The 12165-nt window shown below is 40.7% G+C and overlaps 1 protein-coding gene across 2 annotated transcripts in view; it reads left to right on the top strand.

The window, feature by feature from the left end:
* LOC147613092 (glyceraldehyde-3-phosphate dehydrogenase, cytosolic-like) overlaps nt 1–1698 on the top strand; it is a 6205-nt gene extending 4507 nt beyond the window's left edge. The window contains exons 8-14 of one of the 2 annotated variants that reach the window (XM_086782398.1): nt 1–120; nt 205–265; nt 375–472; nt 618–760; nt 977–1060; nt 1169–1258; nt 1360–1698. The exon at nt 1–120 is cut by the window's left edge and continues 27 nt beyond it. In XM_086782398.1, the coding sequence (XP_086638524.1) occupies nt 1–120; nt 205–265; nt 375–472; nt 618–760; nt 977–1060; nt 1169–1258; nt 1360–1423 (660 nt within the window). In that variant the 3' untranslated portion in view covers nt 1424–1698. Of the gene's footprint in view, nt 121–204; nt 266–374; nt 473–617; nt 761–976; nt 1062–1168; nt 1259–1359 lie in introns of both variants that reach the window. The other variant, XM_086782399.1, reaches the window with a different exon arrangement.
* Nucleotides 1699–12165: the final 10467 nt, after the last annotated feature.

The following is a 12165-nucleotide window of genomic DNA, read 5'->3' as shown; positions in this document are numbered from 1 at the left end:
GCACCTTCAGCAGATGCACCAATGTTTGTCATGGGTGTCAATGAAGGATCTTACAAGCCAGAAATGCAGATTGTTTCAAATGCAAGCTGCACCACAAATTGTCTTGCACCACTTGCAAAGGTAATTTCACTGTTGGGGATTTCGTGCAGCTTATTTCCTTTAAAATAGCCATGGTGTACTCAGTTAGATGTTGATGGCTTTCAGGTAATTCACCAAGAGTTTGGGATTGCTGAGGGCCTGATGACAACAGTGCATGCTACCACTGGTGTTGTGCTCTGAACTTTATGTCTTTTATGGTCCTGTGCCCATCCTATATATCCTGCATGTAAAAGTGATAATCAGAACTTACTGTTGATGTCATTTGTGGATCTCAGCCACCCAAAAGACTGTGGATGGCCCCTCTGGCAAAGATTGGCGTGGTGGTCGAGGTGCTGGGCAAAACATCATCCCGAGTTCAACAGGTGCTGCCAAGGTGTGTAGAATCACGGGTGTTTTTCTCAAAACTTTATTTAATTCTTGGTCACAATGTCTGGCTACTTTTCTACAAAAGAGGTGCCTGTCTCAACCTAAGGGCAGTCGGCCCTCACATGTATTCATGGCCTTTATATTCACTGCAGGCAGTAGGGAAGGTGCTTCCAGAGTTGAATGGGAAACTGACTGGAATGTCATTCAGAGTGCCAACTCCTAATGTTTCAGTTGTAGACTTGACTTGTCGTCTGGAGAAAGGGGCATCATACGATCACATAAAGGCGGCTGTGAAGTATGTTAACATCAATACTATTTTCTGCTGCGTTGTTTTTGCACATCTTAATGTTACCATGCGATAAGGTGCAGAATGTCACAAAAATAATATCTATGAGAAGAAGAAGTTCGTTGTGAAAATCTTATTTATTGTGGTTGTGCTCTAGAAGTAATTTAAATCCAAAAGGGACTGCTTTCTCTGAGTGAAACGTGAACTGAATAAATTATTCTACAGAGCGGCATCTGAAGGTTCTATGAAGGGAATTCTGGGATACACGGAAGATGATGTTGTATCCACTGACTTTGTTGGGGATGCAAGGTAACTGCAGACAGGCAGCAAAAAGCAGTTGAAGTGATGCTGTTTTTTGCAATGCAGGAAGTCTCTCTTGTTTCTGGGGGATTCTAACTTGCATTTGGTTGGCTGCAGGTCTAGCATTTTTGATGCAAAAGCAGGCATTGCTCTGAATAACAGTTTTATAAAGCTTGTGTCGTGGTATGATAATGAGTGGGGATACAGGTACTGACAATATTTTGCATTACAAGTTTTAGCTGTTCTTAGCATTTTCGGCTTCATCATCATTTCGTATACTTTAGCCTGTTGCCTTTTTGTGATGACAGCAACCGAGTTGTGGATTTGATCAGCCACATTGCACTGGTTGTGGCTGCCAACAAAGGCAACTAGTTTACGTACTTTTTTTAGAGGAATTCAGAGAGACTCAATCAACGTATTAACTAGAGGTCAAAAACTGTAGTGTTGATTAGAGGCTTGGAGCGTTTAGAATATTTTGCAGAGGAAGGATTGGCCTTTCTGCTTGTTGCTGAAAATATGGGATTGGTGTATTTGAGGCACAGCGTTCCCGATTGGTTGACTTACTCGGCTTGCAGTTTTGATTCTCATTTCATTGCGTACTCCGGAACCTTAAATAGAATAAAAATAAATAACTTTTTTTGAGTGCTCGCTGGATTTTTCGAGAAAGGGTGTACTTGATAGTCTTAAATTGTTCTGGCTTTAGTTTGCCAAAACTATTTATGGACGTAGGCTTTGTGGGCTTGAAACTAGTGATTGAGTGCTCTAATTCATCATGTCACTGGCATTATCAATACCAAAGACAAGTCCAACTCTTGAGTTTTGGGATACCAGATGGTCCAAGTATAATGCATGGTTGTTACATTCACAAGGCAGTTTTTTTCAAAGAAGTGTTCTAGTACCATTCCGACTTATGTTGTCATTTTATTGCCAATAGTTTGTGGTTTGATGTTGGAGGCTTCATGAATACTAAGTTGATTTGTCTGCTTACGAAAGTAATTTCTGTTCGGTGATGAATAGAGATAAGCTAGTGTGGCTAAGCCCTTGGAAGGAAATGATTATGATGATACGCATTTAAAAAAGTTTTGTATTCTTGTCATAGCGATTAGCAGCACAGAACAACAAAAACTAAGTAAAGTAAGCGATAGTTGGAGAGCCCTCTGGGCCAGCATTGCCACTTCTTTTCCTGACCCCTCTTTCTCCTGGGCATCGAAGTTGTCTTGGGTGTTTAAGGAATTAATCTCAACGATTAAGCAGGCATTCCAACACCACTCTGGACCGGAACAGCCAGCCCCCATTAGGTAGTCATACATCTCTTGGTAGTACACAAGTGCAAGCACTTAGATGTCTCGAAAGACCATCAGATTCCCACATGAAATGTAAAGCAACATACAAACAGTGCCCAAGAAGAGCGTGTCCTCAGTGCTATGCCAAAGCTCATGTTAGCCGATATGATGGATCAATCGTCTAGTGTATCGCGCCCAACCGATGGGGCTCTACAAGAAAGCTACATGTGCCTATCCAACCAATCCTCTACAAGAAAGTTATAGGGACTTATCCAACCATCAGCAGTCAAACTAGTTCATACGAAGGTTCGATAACCTTGCGCAGACAGGCTCAGGTGGCTAAGGTGTGTGACGGTTGAAACCAATAGGTGGATGCTGTGTGTAATGATCTAGCACGACTTTGCACTGATAAAAGTGCACTGTATGGCTTAATCTAACAGCTCGGACGGAGTTCTTCATAGCAGAACGACGATCTCTAGCAGCACGGGTGAAGGCACTTAGTTGTGCAGTGATCCCGTACAGTGGATTTTAGCAGTAGCTCGTGGCTTTTTAGATGAAGTCTGCGCAGCTTTTCTCAAAACACAGGAAAAACTTGGAACATGGGGTATCCCCAGCTCCTTAGGATAACACGTGTAGTTCAAGCATACCAACGATAGTGCACACACGTGCTTCAGCATATATCCAGTATCTCACACTTACGCCAGTGCAAAGCTAATGCAAAAAATATCCGTTCGTAATGCACCTACCATTACGAGCTCGTTTAACACTGGTTCGGGAGTCGTGCCACTTGACCTCAAGGTTCGAGAATCGTATCACTTGACCCAGGGATCCGGGAATCGTACCACTTGATCTTAAAATCGTACTTGGCATTGAGGCCTTGAAATCCTACCACTTGGCATAGATTGAGGATTGTACCACTTGATCTATCTTGCTAAACCATGCCCCCAGAATAGCGTCACTTGAGCCACTGTCTCACCACTAGAGCTAAAGCCACCTACTAGACTTCTTGGATGACCCCACTTGACACCACTAGTGTCACAATTTATGAATATTGCTGGCCGAACAAGTAACTTATATTAACATAAAAAATTATTGATAAAGATAATCAGGAAAGCTTCCCTTGCGCTTCTAAACAACGTTTGGCTTGCATAGGAAGCAACATGGCACTTGGCCATAACTTGTCCCTAAGTGCTCTCACCACATATAGATGAATCAGATGCATAAGAAAACCATCATCGACACGTAGGATGCCATGGTTTTGCTTGCAAATAAATCCATCCACAAATGTGCAAAATCCTCATCCTCATGATACATCTCTCCCATCAAAGAAAGCTCCTAATGAGAAACAACCATAACTGCATCCATCGTGATAGGGTTTGTGTGTCAAAGCATTGGCATTCTTCTTCCTAGGGGTATGCATAATCTGAAAATGAAACATTGAAAGCAAGTTGGCCATTCTTCTTCCCAAGGGTATGCATAGTATCTTAAAATGAAACATGGAAAGAAAGTCATCCTCATGTTCTTTTTCGTGAGCTTGATTTGCGTAAGAAAGTACCTCAAGCTCTGAAGATCTATCTTAACTATGAAATTAGCTCCAAGCTTCCAAATCTTAAGCTTATAAACTCTCAAAGGACACTTAGACTCGAGCAGGACTTGGCTCTCATAGGCCATGTCATGTCCCTCTTGATGAAGGATAACCCCTATGGAATGCCCACTTGCATTACACTCAACACTGAAAGGCTTATGCAATTCAAGAGTAATAAGCTTATACAACCCAAAAGCAGTTCAAAAGATTATCTTATGAATATCCTGAGGAACAACCCTAACGTGATGATATTCTCTCTTGAAGTCAATTGTACTAAAGCATGGAGAATCATCCAACTTGTCCAATAAGTTAACGCTTAGTAAAATGTGAAACTATTTACCTTATTAAGAGCCAACTAGTCCACACACATAAGGAATGAATCTTGCTTATTAATGGAAAACTAGAGATATTTCTCCTTTGGAGTTTAGAGCCAATAGGTAATCCCACATGAAAACCTTTCACAAAAAGACTTGAAACTTCCTAGGGATCTGCCAATCCCAGAGCAGATTCCATCTCTTTTTCTAGCTGGAGGGGCTCCACTTTACATTCCAGATTTTATTGCAATACAGCACATTGGCATCCCCATTTCTCATCAATGAATATATATATCTGGTTTTACCATCCTTAAGTTTGACAACATTGAGCCAAGTCGTCCAATCTTTAATTCAAACTGAGGTATTAGTAGCTTCAGAGCATAACTCCCTTTGAAGCACTTCCAAAACCTCAGCCATTAGATATCTTTCCCTCTCATAACTAGCTAATATTCCATAGATGATTGATTCACATCCTTCCAGCCTACCAAATCCCTATCCCAGCAGTCAACCAGGTGCCTAATGCCTTTGTTGTTGAGACTCTTTGCAACAGATCTATCAAGTAGGGCTAGAGGGGGATTAAACTTATGACTCTACCATATACCCAAACTAAGCATAGAATTGCCTATTACTCTACCTCCTCCGGGGTGGGAGGTAATAGCAAACAACAAGGGAGCTAATGGGAGGCAATAGCAAACAACAAGGGAGCTAATGGGAGGCAAGTAGGGCTAGAGGGGGATTAAACTTATGACTCTACCATATACCCAAACTAAGCATAGAATTGCCTATTACTCTACCTCCTCCGGGGTGGGAGGCAATAGCAAACAACAAGGGAGCTAATGGACAGCCTTGTTTGACTAATCTGTTAATCTCAAACCCCCCTACGACTCTTCCATTAAGCAACACTTTAGAGTATCCTCCCCAGGATAAAGTGTAAATGCATGTTGCCATTTTGGTCCCAAAACCTAGTTTTTCCATCAGTCTAGCTACAAATGATCCCTCTAGCTACAAATGATCAATGAATCTTGTCATAGGCTTTCTCTAAATCCAATTGCAACATGATGCATTTTTGTTGAGTTTTAATAGCCACATCCCTTCCCAATAGAGCTGCAAAGATGTTATCATAAATTGACCTTCCTTTAATAAAACCATGTTGTTTTTTGGAGATAACATTTTGCAGCATAGGGGTGATTCCAAGAGCGATCACTTTGGCCAGAATTTTGTACATCACTTTTAACAAGGTGATAGGCCTCCAATGACCAAACCTATTGTAAGCAGTTTATTTTGGGATGAGCGTTACAAGCCCTTCTTTAAAAACCTTGTCTCCCAAAGCCCTGAATTGAAGGCTTACAAATGTCACTCACCACCTCTTTCAAGGAAGGCCAAAAGGCTATAAAGAACTCTGTAGATAGGCCATCCCAACCACCCGAGGCTTTCTCCCTCCCAAGCTTTAGCAAGGCACACCAGCATTCATCCACCTCAATATCTCTTTCTAACCATCTAGCTTTATTTGAGTCCACCATTTGTTTCAGAAGACCCAACAGTCTATCTTTAGCTTGAAACCTCCTCAAAGATCAATCCTCTTTCAGACTAAGGATTGAACCCAAAAATTTCACCCATCCAGTATGTTCATATCATTCAAAGGGGTACCACCCTCATCCAAAATGCTTCCCACAATAATCTCACTATCACACTTCTTCTTTGGGTGTTTAAACAGCCTATTGTCTGGTTTTCTTTTGTTATTTAATTGAATCCATTTAGCCCAATTCTCATGTTCTCTATAACATCTATCCTCCTCTTCCTTAATACCAGTGTGGCACTTAAAGTACAAAGTTGTATCAGCAGCAGCAACATCCAACCCTATGGTTTGTCTCTTTAATAGAAGATCCTCTAGCAATGCAGCCCACTTCCTTCTATTGAAATATACAAGTGAATAGGATGTGTGCGGGAACAAGTCCTTGGCAAGAGGCTGTAAAAGAGAATCTGTAAATATGAGAGAACCTGTGAAAAGGTGAGAAGTATCTACTGGGAGAGAATAAAGGGTAGCACGAGGAGATTTAGGAGGTGTGGAGATATTCTGGGAGAGGTGGAGAGAATCAAGCAAAAGAGGTGGAGAGAATCAAGCAAAAGAGGTGAAGTGAATCAAGGAGAAATCAGTGGGATTGGATGCTTGGATATAAACTTTATAAATTGAGGCATTGGCCTAATGAAAATTTGCTGGTTTTTGATTATCCATGCCTACATTAAGATATCAGTTAATTGCTCACTAATCATGTCTTAATTATCATCTAATCTCTTTGTTAATGATATTGATTCTAGCATTTGATCCACCATAGCTCATCACATTGCTATAATTTTAACATGCTATTAGAGCCTAGCCTAGAATCCATCAAATTTATGAGCCCATTATCGAACTAATTAGGATTAATAGATGATTAAGAAATAATCACTTTTTTAGTTGTTTTCAAGTAGCCCTCTACACCCCCATCCAACAGTGGAGGGGCAACATTAGGGCAAGCCCTTCTAGGCATACATAGCCAGCCTCCCCACAGCCAAGCAAATCGGTGCAGCAAACCGCCCTCTACAGCTCAGGAAAATCACGATTCTGCACGCGTATTATTTTTGAAGAAAATTTGATATTTCTGCTGCTCCAGATAAAATTACTCTAATTTCTCTTAGCCCTAGGGTTTTTAAGGGTGCTCTACAAGTTGATGAAGATAGAATTTGATTTGATCAAGTCTACAATGAGATCCAAGCTCTTCATCAAATCTGCAGGTGACTTTGGTAAAACAGAGATTAAGCATTCAATGTTTGGTCAAATCTTGTGTTTCTTGGCTTAATCCTCTACTAGACTAATTTCTATTGATGGCCTTGAAAGCATTTGAGCTCATTTGAACTCTAAGGCCTCAGATCTGGAATCCCCGCATACTCTGTTTTTTGCACACAAAACAAAGGATTAATTTGCTAATCAGTGATTAATCAATACTAATCACTAATTTTTGGTGTAATTGAGGGTTCAAATTAGCCATTAGGTATCTGATACAGATCCCTATAACTTCAGATTGCAATTTGGAGATGGTTTGATACTCCAACCATTCCGTACAAATTGGTTACCCTTGATTTAATGTAATTTTTGGTAATTTTATGCTGATAAATCTGTTGTAATCATCTCCTAAACACCAGATTGAGTTGTAAAAGGGTAGACACTGACCTTGAATCTTGAAATTGGATCAAGAGTTAAGACCCCCTTCACATTATCATAAGTACGGCACAAGAGATAGCCAAATTTAATAGGGAGCAGTTTTATACATGGCAGACAAAAACCATGTATCTGCTCATGAGGAAAAATTTGTGGGGGCTAGTTGAGGGAAGAGATGAATGCCCAGAGGTGAGAGGGGAAAATGAGTGGAAGAGCAGGAATGAAAAAGCATTGGGACTTATCGCACTCAGTCATCACATCACAGGGATACAGTGGGCAAAAGATGCATGGGATGATCTCAATAAATTATTTGGCACACAAGCTAAACATTCAAAGATAAATTTGTTAATGCAATTCTACAAATTGGATATGAAGGAAAGTGAACCTTTAATCACACACTTGAACAGATAGAAAAGCATTAAGCAACAAACTGGCAGCTATTGGCAAAAAGGTAGAAGATGATGAGGCACTAGCAGTGCTTCTGATGAAGAGTGTGGACAAAGGTGAATATGAAAACATTGTAGTAAAACTAAAGAATGTACGTGAATTGAAGCTACGCGAGATAGAAGGAGCTCTACTAGAGCAAGAGACCAGAGACAAAGAGAAGAAATGGCTCGACTCAACAGAGCAGGAGAAGAAAAAGCATTCTTCACCCGAGCAGGATTCTCTCGAGGATGGGACGAGGAAGAGGCAGAGTAGGAGGAAGGACCTTCACTTGCCACAACTGTGGACAGCCAGGACACATGGCAAGAGAGTGCTACAGCATACCCAGTGGAGAAGGAACGATATCGGTAGGGTCCAGGTGTGCTAGAAGTATTCACTTGAGGGGAGGCGTTGAAATATACAAGTGAATAGGGTGTGTGTGGGAACAAGCCCATGGCAAGAGGTTGTAAAAGAGAATTTGTAAATGTGAGAGAACCTGTGAAAAGGTGAGAAGTATCTACTGGGAGAGAATAAAGGGTAGCATGAGGAGATTTAGGAGGTGTGGAGATATTCTGGGAGAGGTGGAGAGAATCAAGCAAAAGAGGTGGAGTGAATCAAGGAGAAATCAGTGGGATTGGATGCTCGAATGTAAACTCTAAAAATTGAGGCATTGGCCTAATGAGAATTTGCTCGTTTTTGATTATCCATGCCTACATTAATCTATCAAATTGATCACTTACTAATCATGTCTTAATTATCATCTAATCTCTTTGTTAATAATAATGATGTTGATTCTAGCATTTGATCCACCATAGCTCATCACATTGCTGTAATTTTAACACCTTCTCTCTCCTCTCCTTTCTTCAGCCCTCAATTTACCCATAACTCTAATAATCCCTTGCATTTCATTAGCAAATTGCCTCCAAGAGCCATTAGCCCTCTTTCTCCTTTTAAGTTTTCTAATTGCTTCTTGTGTATATTCCACAAAGAGTGGGTCCTTGAAGAGAAAATTATTCACTCTCAATTTCCTTGTTTTGGGAAATGAGAAAGATCTATGTTAGCCCCATCATTAGTGGTCCAGCTCCACTTCAAAGGAAGGTGATCAGAGAGTGTGGAACAATAGTCAACTAAAACTCTCAAGGTGTGGGGCACCCACGAGGCCTGTTGTGGCTGAAAAAGATTCTATCAATTCTTGAAGAAGAAGAAAGATATTGAAGGCTGAAATAAGTATGCCTTGGCTTGTCTCTCGAGTCACCCAAATACCAACTATCCTTGAGCCGTCCTAGCCCCCTTCTAAGATCTTCCCATTTCTCTTTTTCCTTTCCTTTAAGAACAGAGCTACCACCACATCTATCAACAACCACTTTTTCCACTATGTTGAAATCCCCAAGAACAATACAAGGAACTTGTGCATTTAAATTGGCAATCCAATTCCACATATTTCTCCTAACCTTATGATTGTGCGCCCCATATACATTAATAACCCATATTCTCTCCCCATCCACTAAGATCTCAACTACTAAGATTCACTATAACATTGGGATCTCTCCTAACTAGAGTCATAACTCCACTATACCCAAAGTTGACTCTACCATAAAAAATTTCCCAATCACTGAAACTATTTAGTCTAGAAATTTTCCCAAAACGATTGTGCTTCTGTACAGCAAAAATGGACAAGCCCCAAGATTTAACTAATCCCCAAAACAGAGCATTTTTCTTTTTGTCCTTAATACCCTTAACGTTCCACGTGCACCCCATGAACTCTATAGGATTCTTCATGATAAGGCAGTTTTCTGGACCATCTCAACTTCCTCCTCATCCCTCTGACTATTTTGAACAATTCGAGATCCTTTCCTAGTTTCACTCGTTATAGATCAAAATTTTGCTTTGCAAACGGGCGGTTGTCTCTTTTAATCAGTGGGCTGAATGGGTTCAAATAAAAAATAGAACTGAGATTCTCGCTATTCCCAGGCCTTCTACTCTCGGTTCCAAAATTAAGTTGAGCCTTCTTGGCCTCTTGCCTAACACTGGGTTTTCCTTTAACTTTAGCCCAACCCCCTTCCACCATATTTTTCCTTTCTCCCATCACTACTTCATTTCCTTTTTCATCTTTCTTTTGATATTCCCAGGGAGTTTTCTCTTTGTTGCTTCCTCCCAAATTATCCTCTTTTGCCTTTTCCCTAATAGCAACCAATTCAGGACAATCTTTGGCAATATGACCAAACGCACCACACTGGAAACATGCACCAGGGAAAGCTCCAAATTTAAGGCCTAATTCTAGGGTGCCCAATTGACCTAGGTCCACTTCTATTGATTTTGGGGTTTCAATGGATGAATTCCAAGTGATACTACACACACTGTTACCCTGCCTCCCTCCAACCTCATCACCAGGGGACATATAACACAGAACCTAGGGTTTGGGGTATGTCATGCAGCGCAAGCCTAAGCCAGGGGGAGCCCTACTACTTCTACCTAAACAGGACAACCATTCTGCAGACTTTTATTAACATCAAATAATGGATCAAAAGAAAAGATATGCACCAGACATTGCCCAAACAACAAAGGCCCTTTAGCAAATAATTCAGAGACTGATTGGCCTTAAATAAAGAACACATTGAAGAAGCCTTTTCCCAAGTAAAAGATCTTAGAAACAACACAGTCATGTAGAATGTTCTCCTGGAGCCATCTACCTAGTTTGCCCTTCGAAGGAAGCTTATCCGGACATAAGATAAATATGTTGCACATCGAAAACAAACCTATTTGGCTTCTAAAAAATTCATGGTTAAGCTTAAGACATACCTTATTTTTCACTTGATTAAAGAGTCTCTCATTCAACCAATTTGGCACACAATTCCTCTTGGAACACTCTTGCTCGATGTCCTCCCCTCGACGCTTCATCTTTTCCTCAGCCTCCGGATCCTAGTCCCCCATTCATTCGCTTCCTCTTCCTCACCTTGATACCATCCACTACAAGGCTCTGCCATGCAAGGCCCGAGTAGTCAACCACCCGTTGAGTACTAGGGGCATGCACTCGCTCATGTGGATTAAGAACACCACTAACCCACTACTCACCTGCATGCGCCACACGTCACCCTCGAATCGATCCACCTTTCTCCCAGTCCCAAACACCCTGCCTAGTCATCATCACTTATCTTTGCATTTACATTTATAGAGGTCGAGCCAAATCTAGATGAATGAGGTCTTGGGGTGGGGGATCAGAGGTGGTTACATCTCTCCTTGCCTAGTCTCTTTCAAGAGTTTCTCCACTCTTTGAGATCATCTCATAGAGGGAATATATCTATTATCCTAGACATTCTTGCATAAATAGAATCCCAAGTTGGGTCTATCTAGGGGAAACATATTTGGGTCTATCTACCCAAAACACATTTGGATATGCATTAATTTTTTTTTCTTGGCTGGGAATCACATTGAAGACGTTGTTTTTCCATATACACATACTTGTCCATGGAAGATGGGTAAAATATTTCTAATTTTGAGGTCCCTAAAGCCTTCATAGCCCATTCTCATGGTAGAGGTTCACTTAGAGTTTGTTTAACAAATTTTCCACTTGTAGTAGGTCTAATAAAGGTGTTAGTACTACCACTAGACATCACACCTTTCGCATTGGACAAGGTAGCCCCGTGCCCCATTAGGTGAAAGATCTTGAAACCAAGAGTCTTTGCTCAAAATAGATGTGGTTAGAATCACTACTTGACTCGGATTGCAGCCAAGTTCTCAGCCCAATAATGTTAGGCTTAATTGGTTTACTTCCATTGCGAGCGGCGAAAGTGTGAGAAATTCTAGCCGTTCCACTAAACCGGGAGCTACCTAAGACTCTACTACTATGCAAGTGCATAGAAACACAATGCCCAAATGAGTCTATGGTTGGAGAGGCCTTTGATCAACATTTTTTCTTAATAAAACAAGGATTTCCTGGTAGGTGGAAAGAAAATCATTACATTTCTTCCACTCTATTCTTAGTTTATTCAAAGTAACCAATGTCCACTTCTCCAAGATTCAATTGCACTTCTATCAGTTATGTCAAAAGAGAATCGCAATGGGTTAATCAAATTGAGGAAAGGACATAATTCTTGGAAAGGAGTCACTCTTAGGTCAGTACAATATTCTCTTGTAGTTCAATCTTGAGAATATTCAAAGGTGGTAGTGAAAAAAATTTTCTTCCCAACCTTGATCACAATTGGTAGCAATCTACTAACAAGGTAGTTCCTCCTATCTCAATTGTGTAAAATTCAGGAATCACAATTCTAGTATTCCAAATTGGATACTCTCGTGCAAATTTCTTATAGGCATAA

Source organism: Cibotium barometz, chromosome 44 (genome assembly GCF_041138505.1).
Source record: "Cibotium barometz isolate CiBa-2024 chromosome 44, ASM4113850v1, whole genome shotgun sequence".
Classification (NCBI taxonomy): domain Eukaryota; kingdom Viridiplantae; phylum Streptophyta; class Polypodiopsida; order Cyatheales; family Cibotiaceae; genus Cibotium; species Cibotium barometz.
Note: the sequence above shows the minus strand (reverse complement) of the source record. Positions and strands in the feature narration are given on the sequence as shown.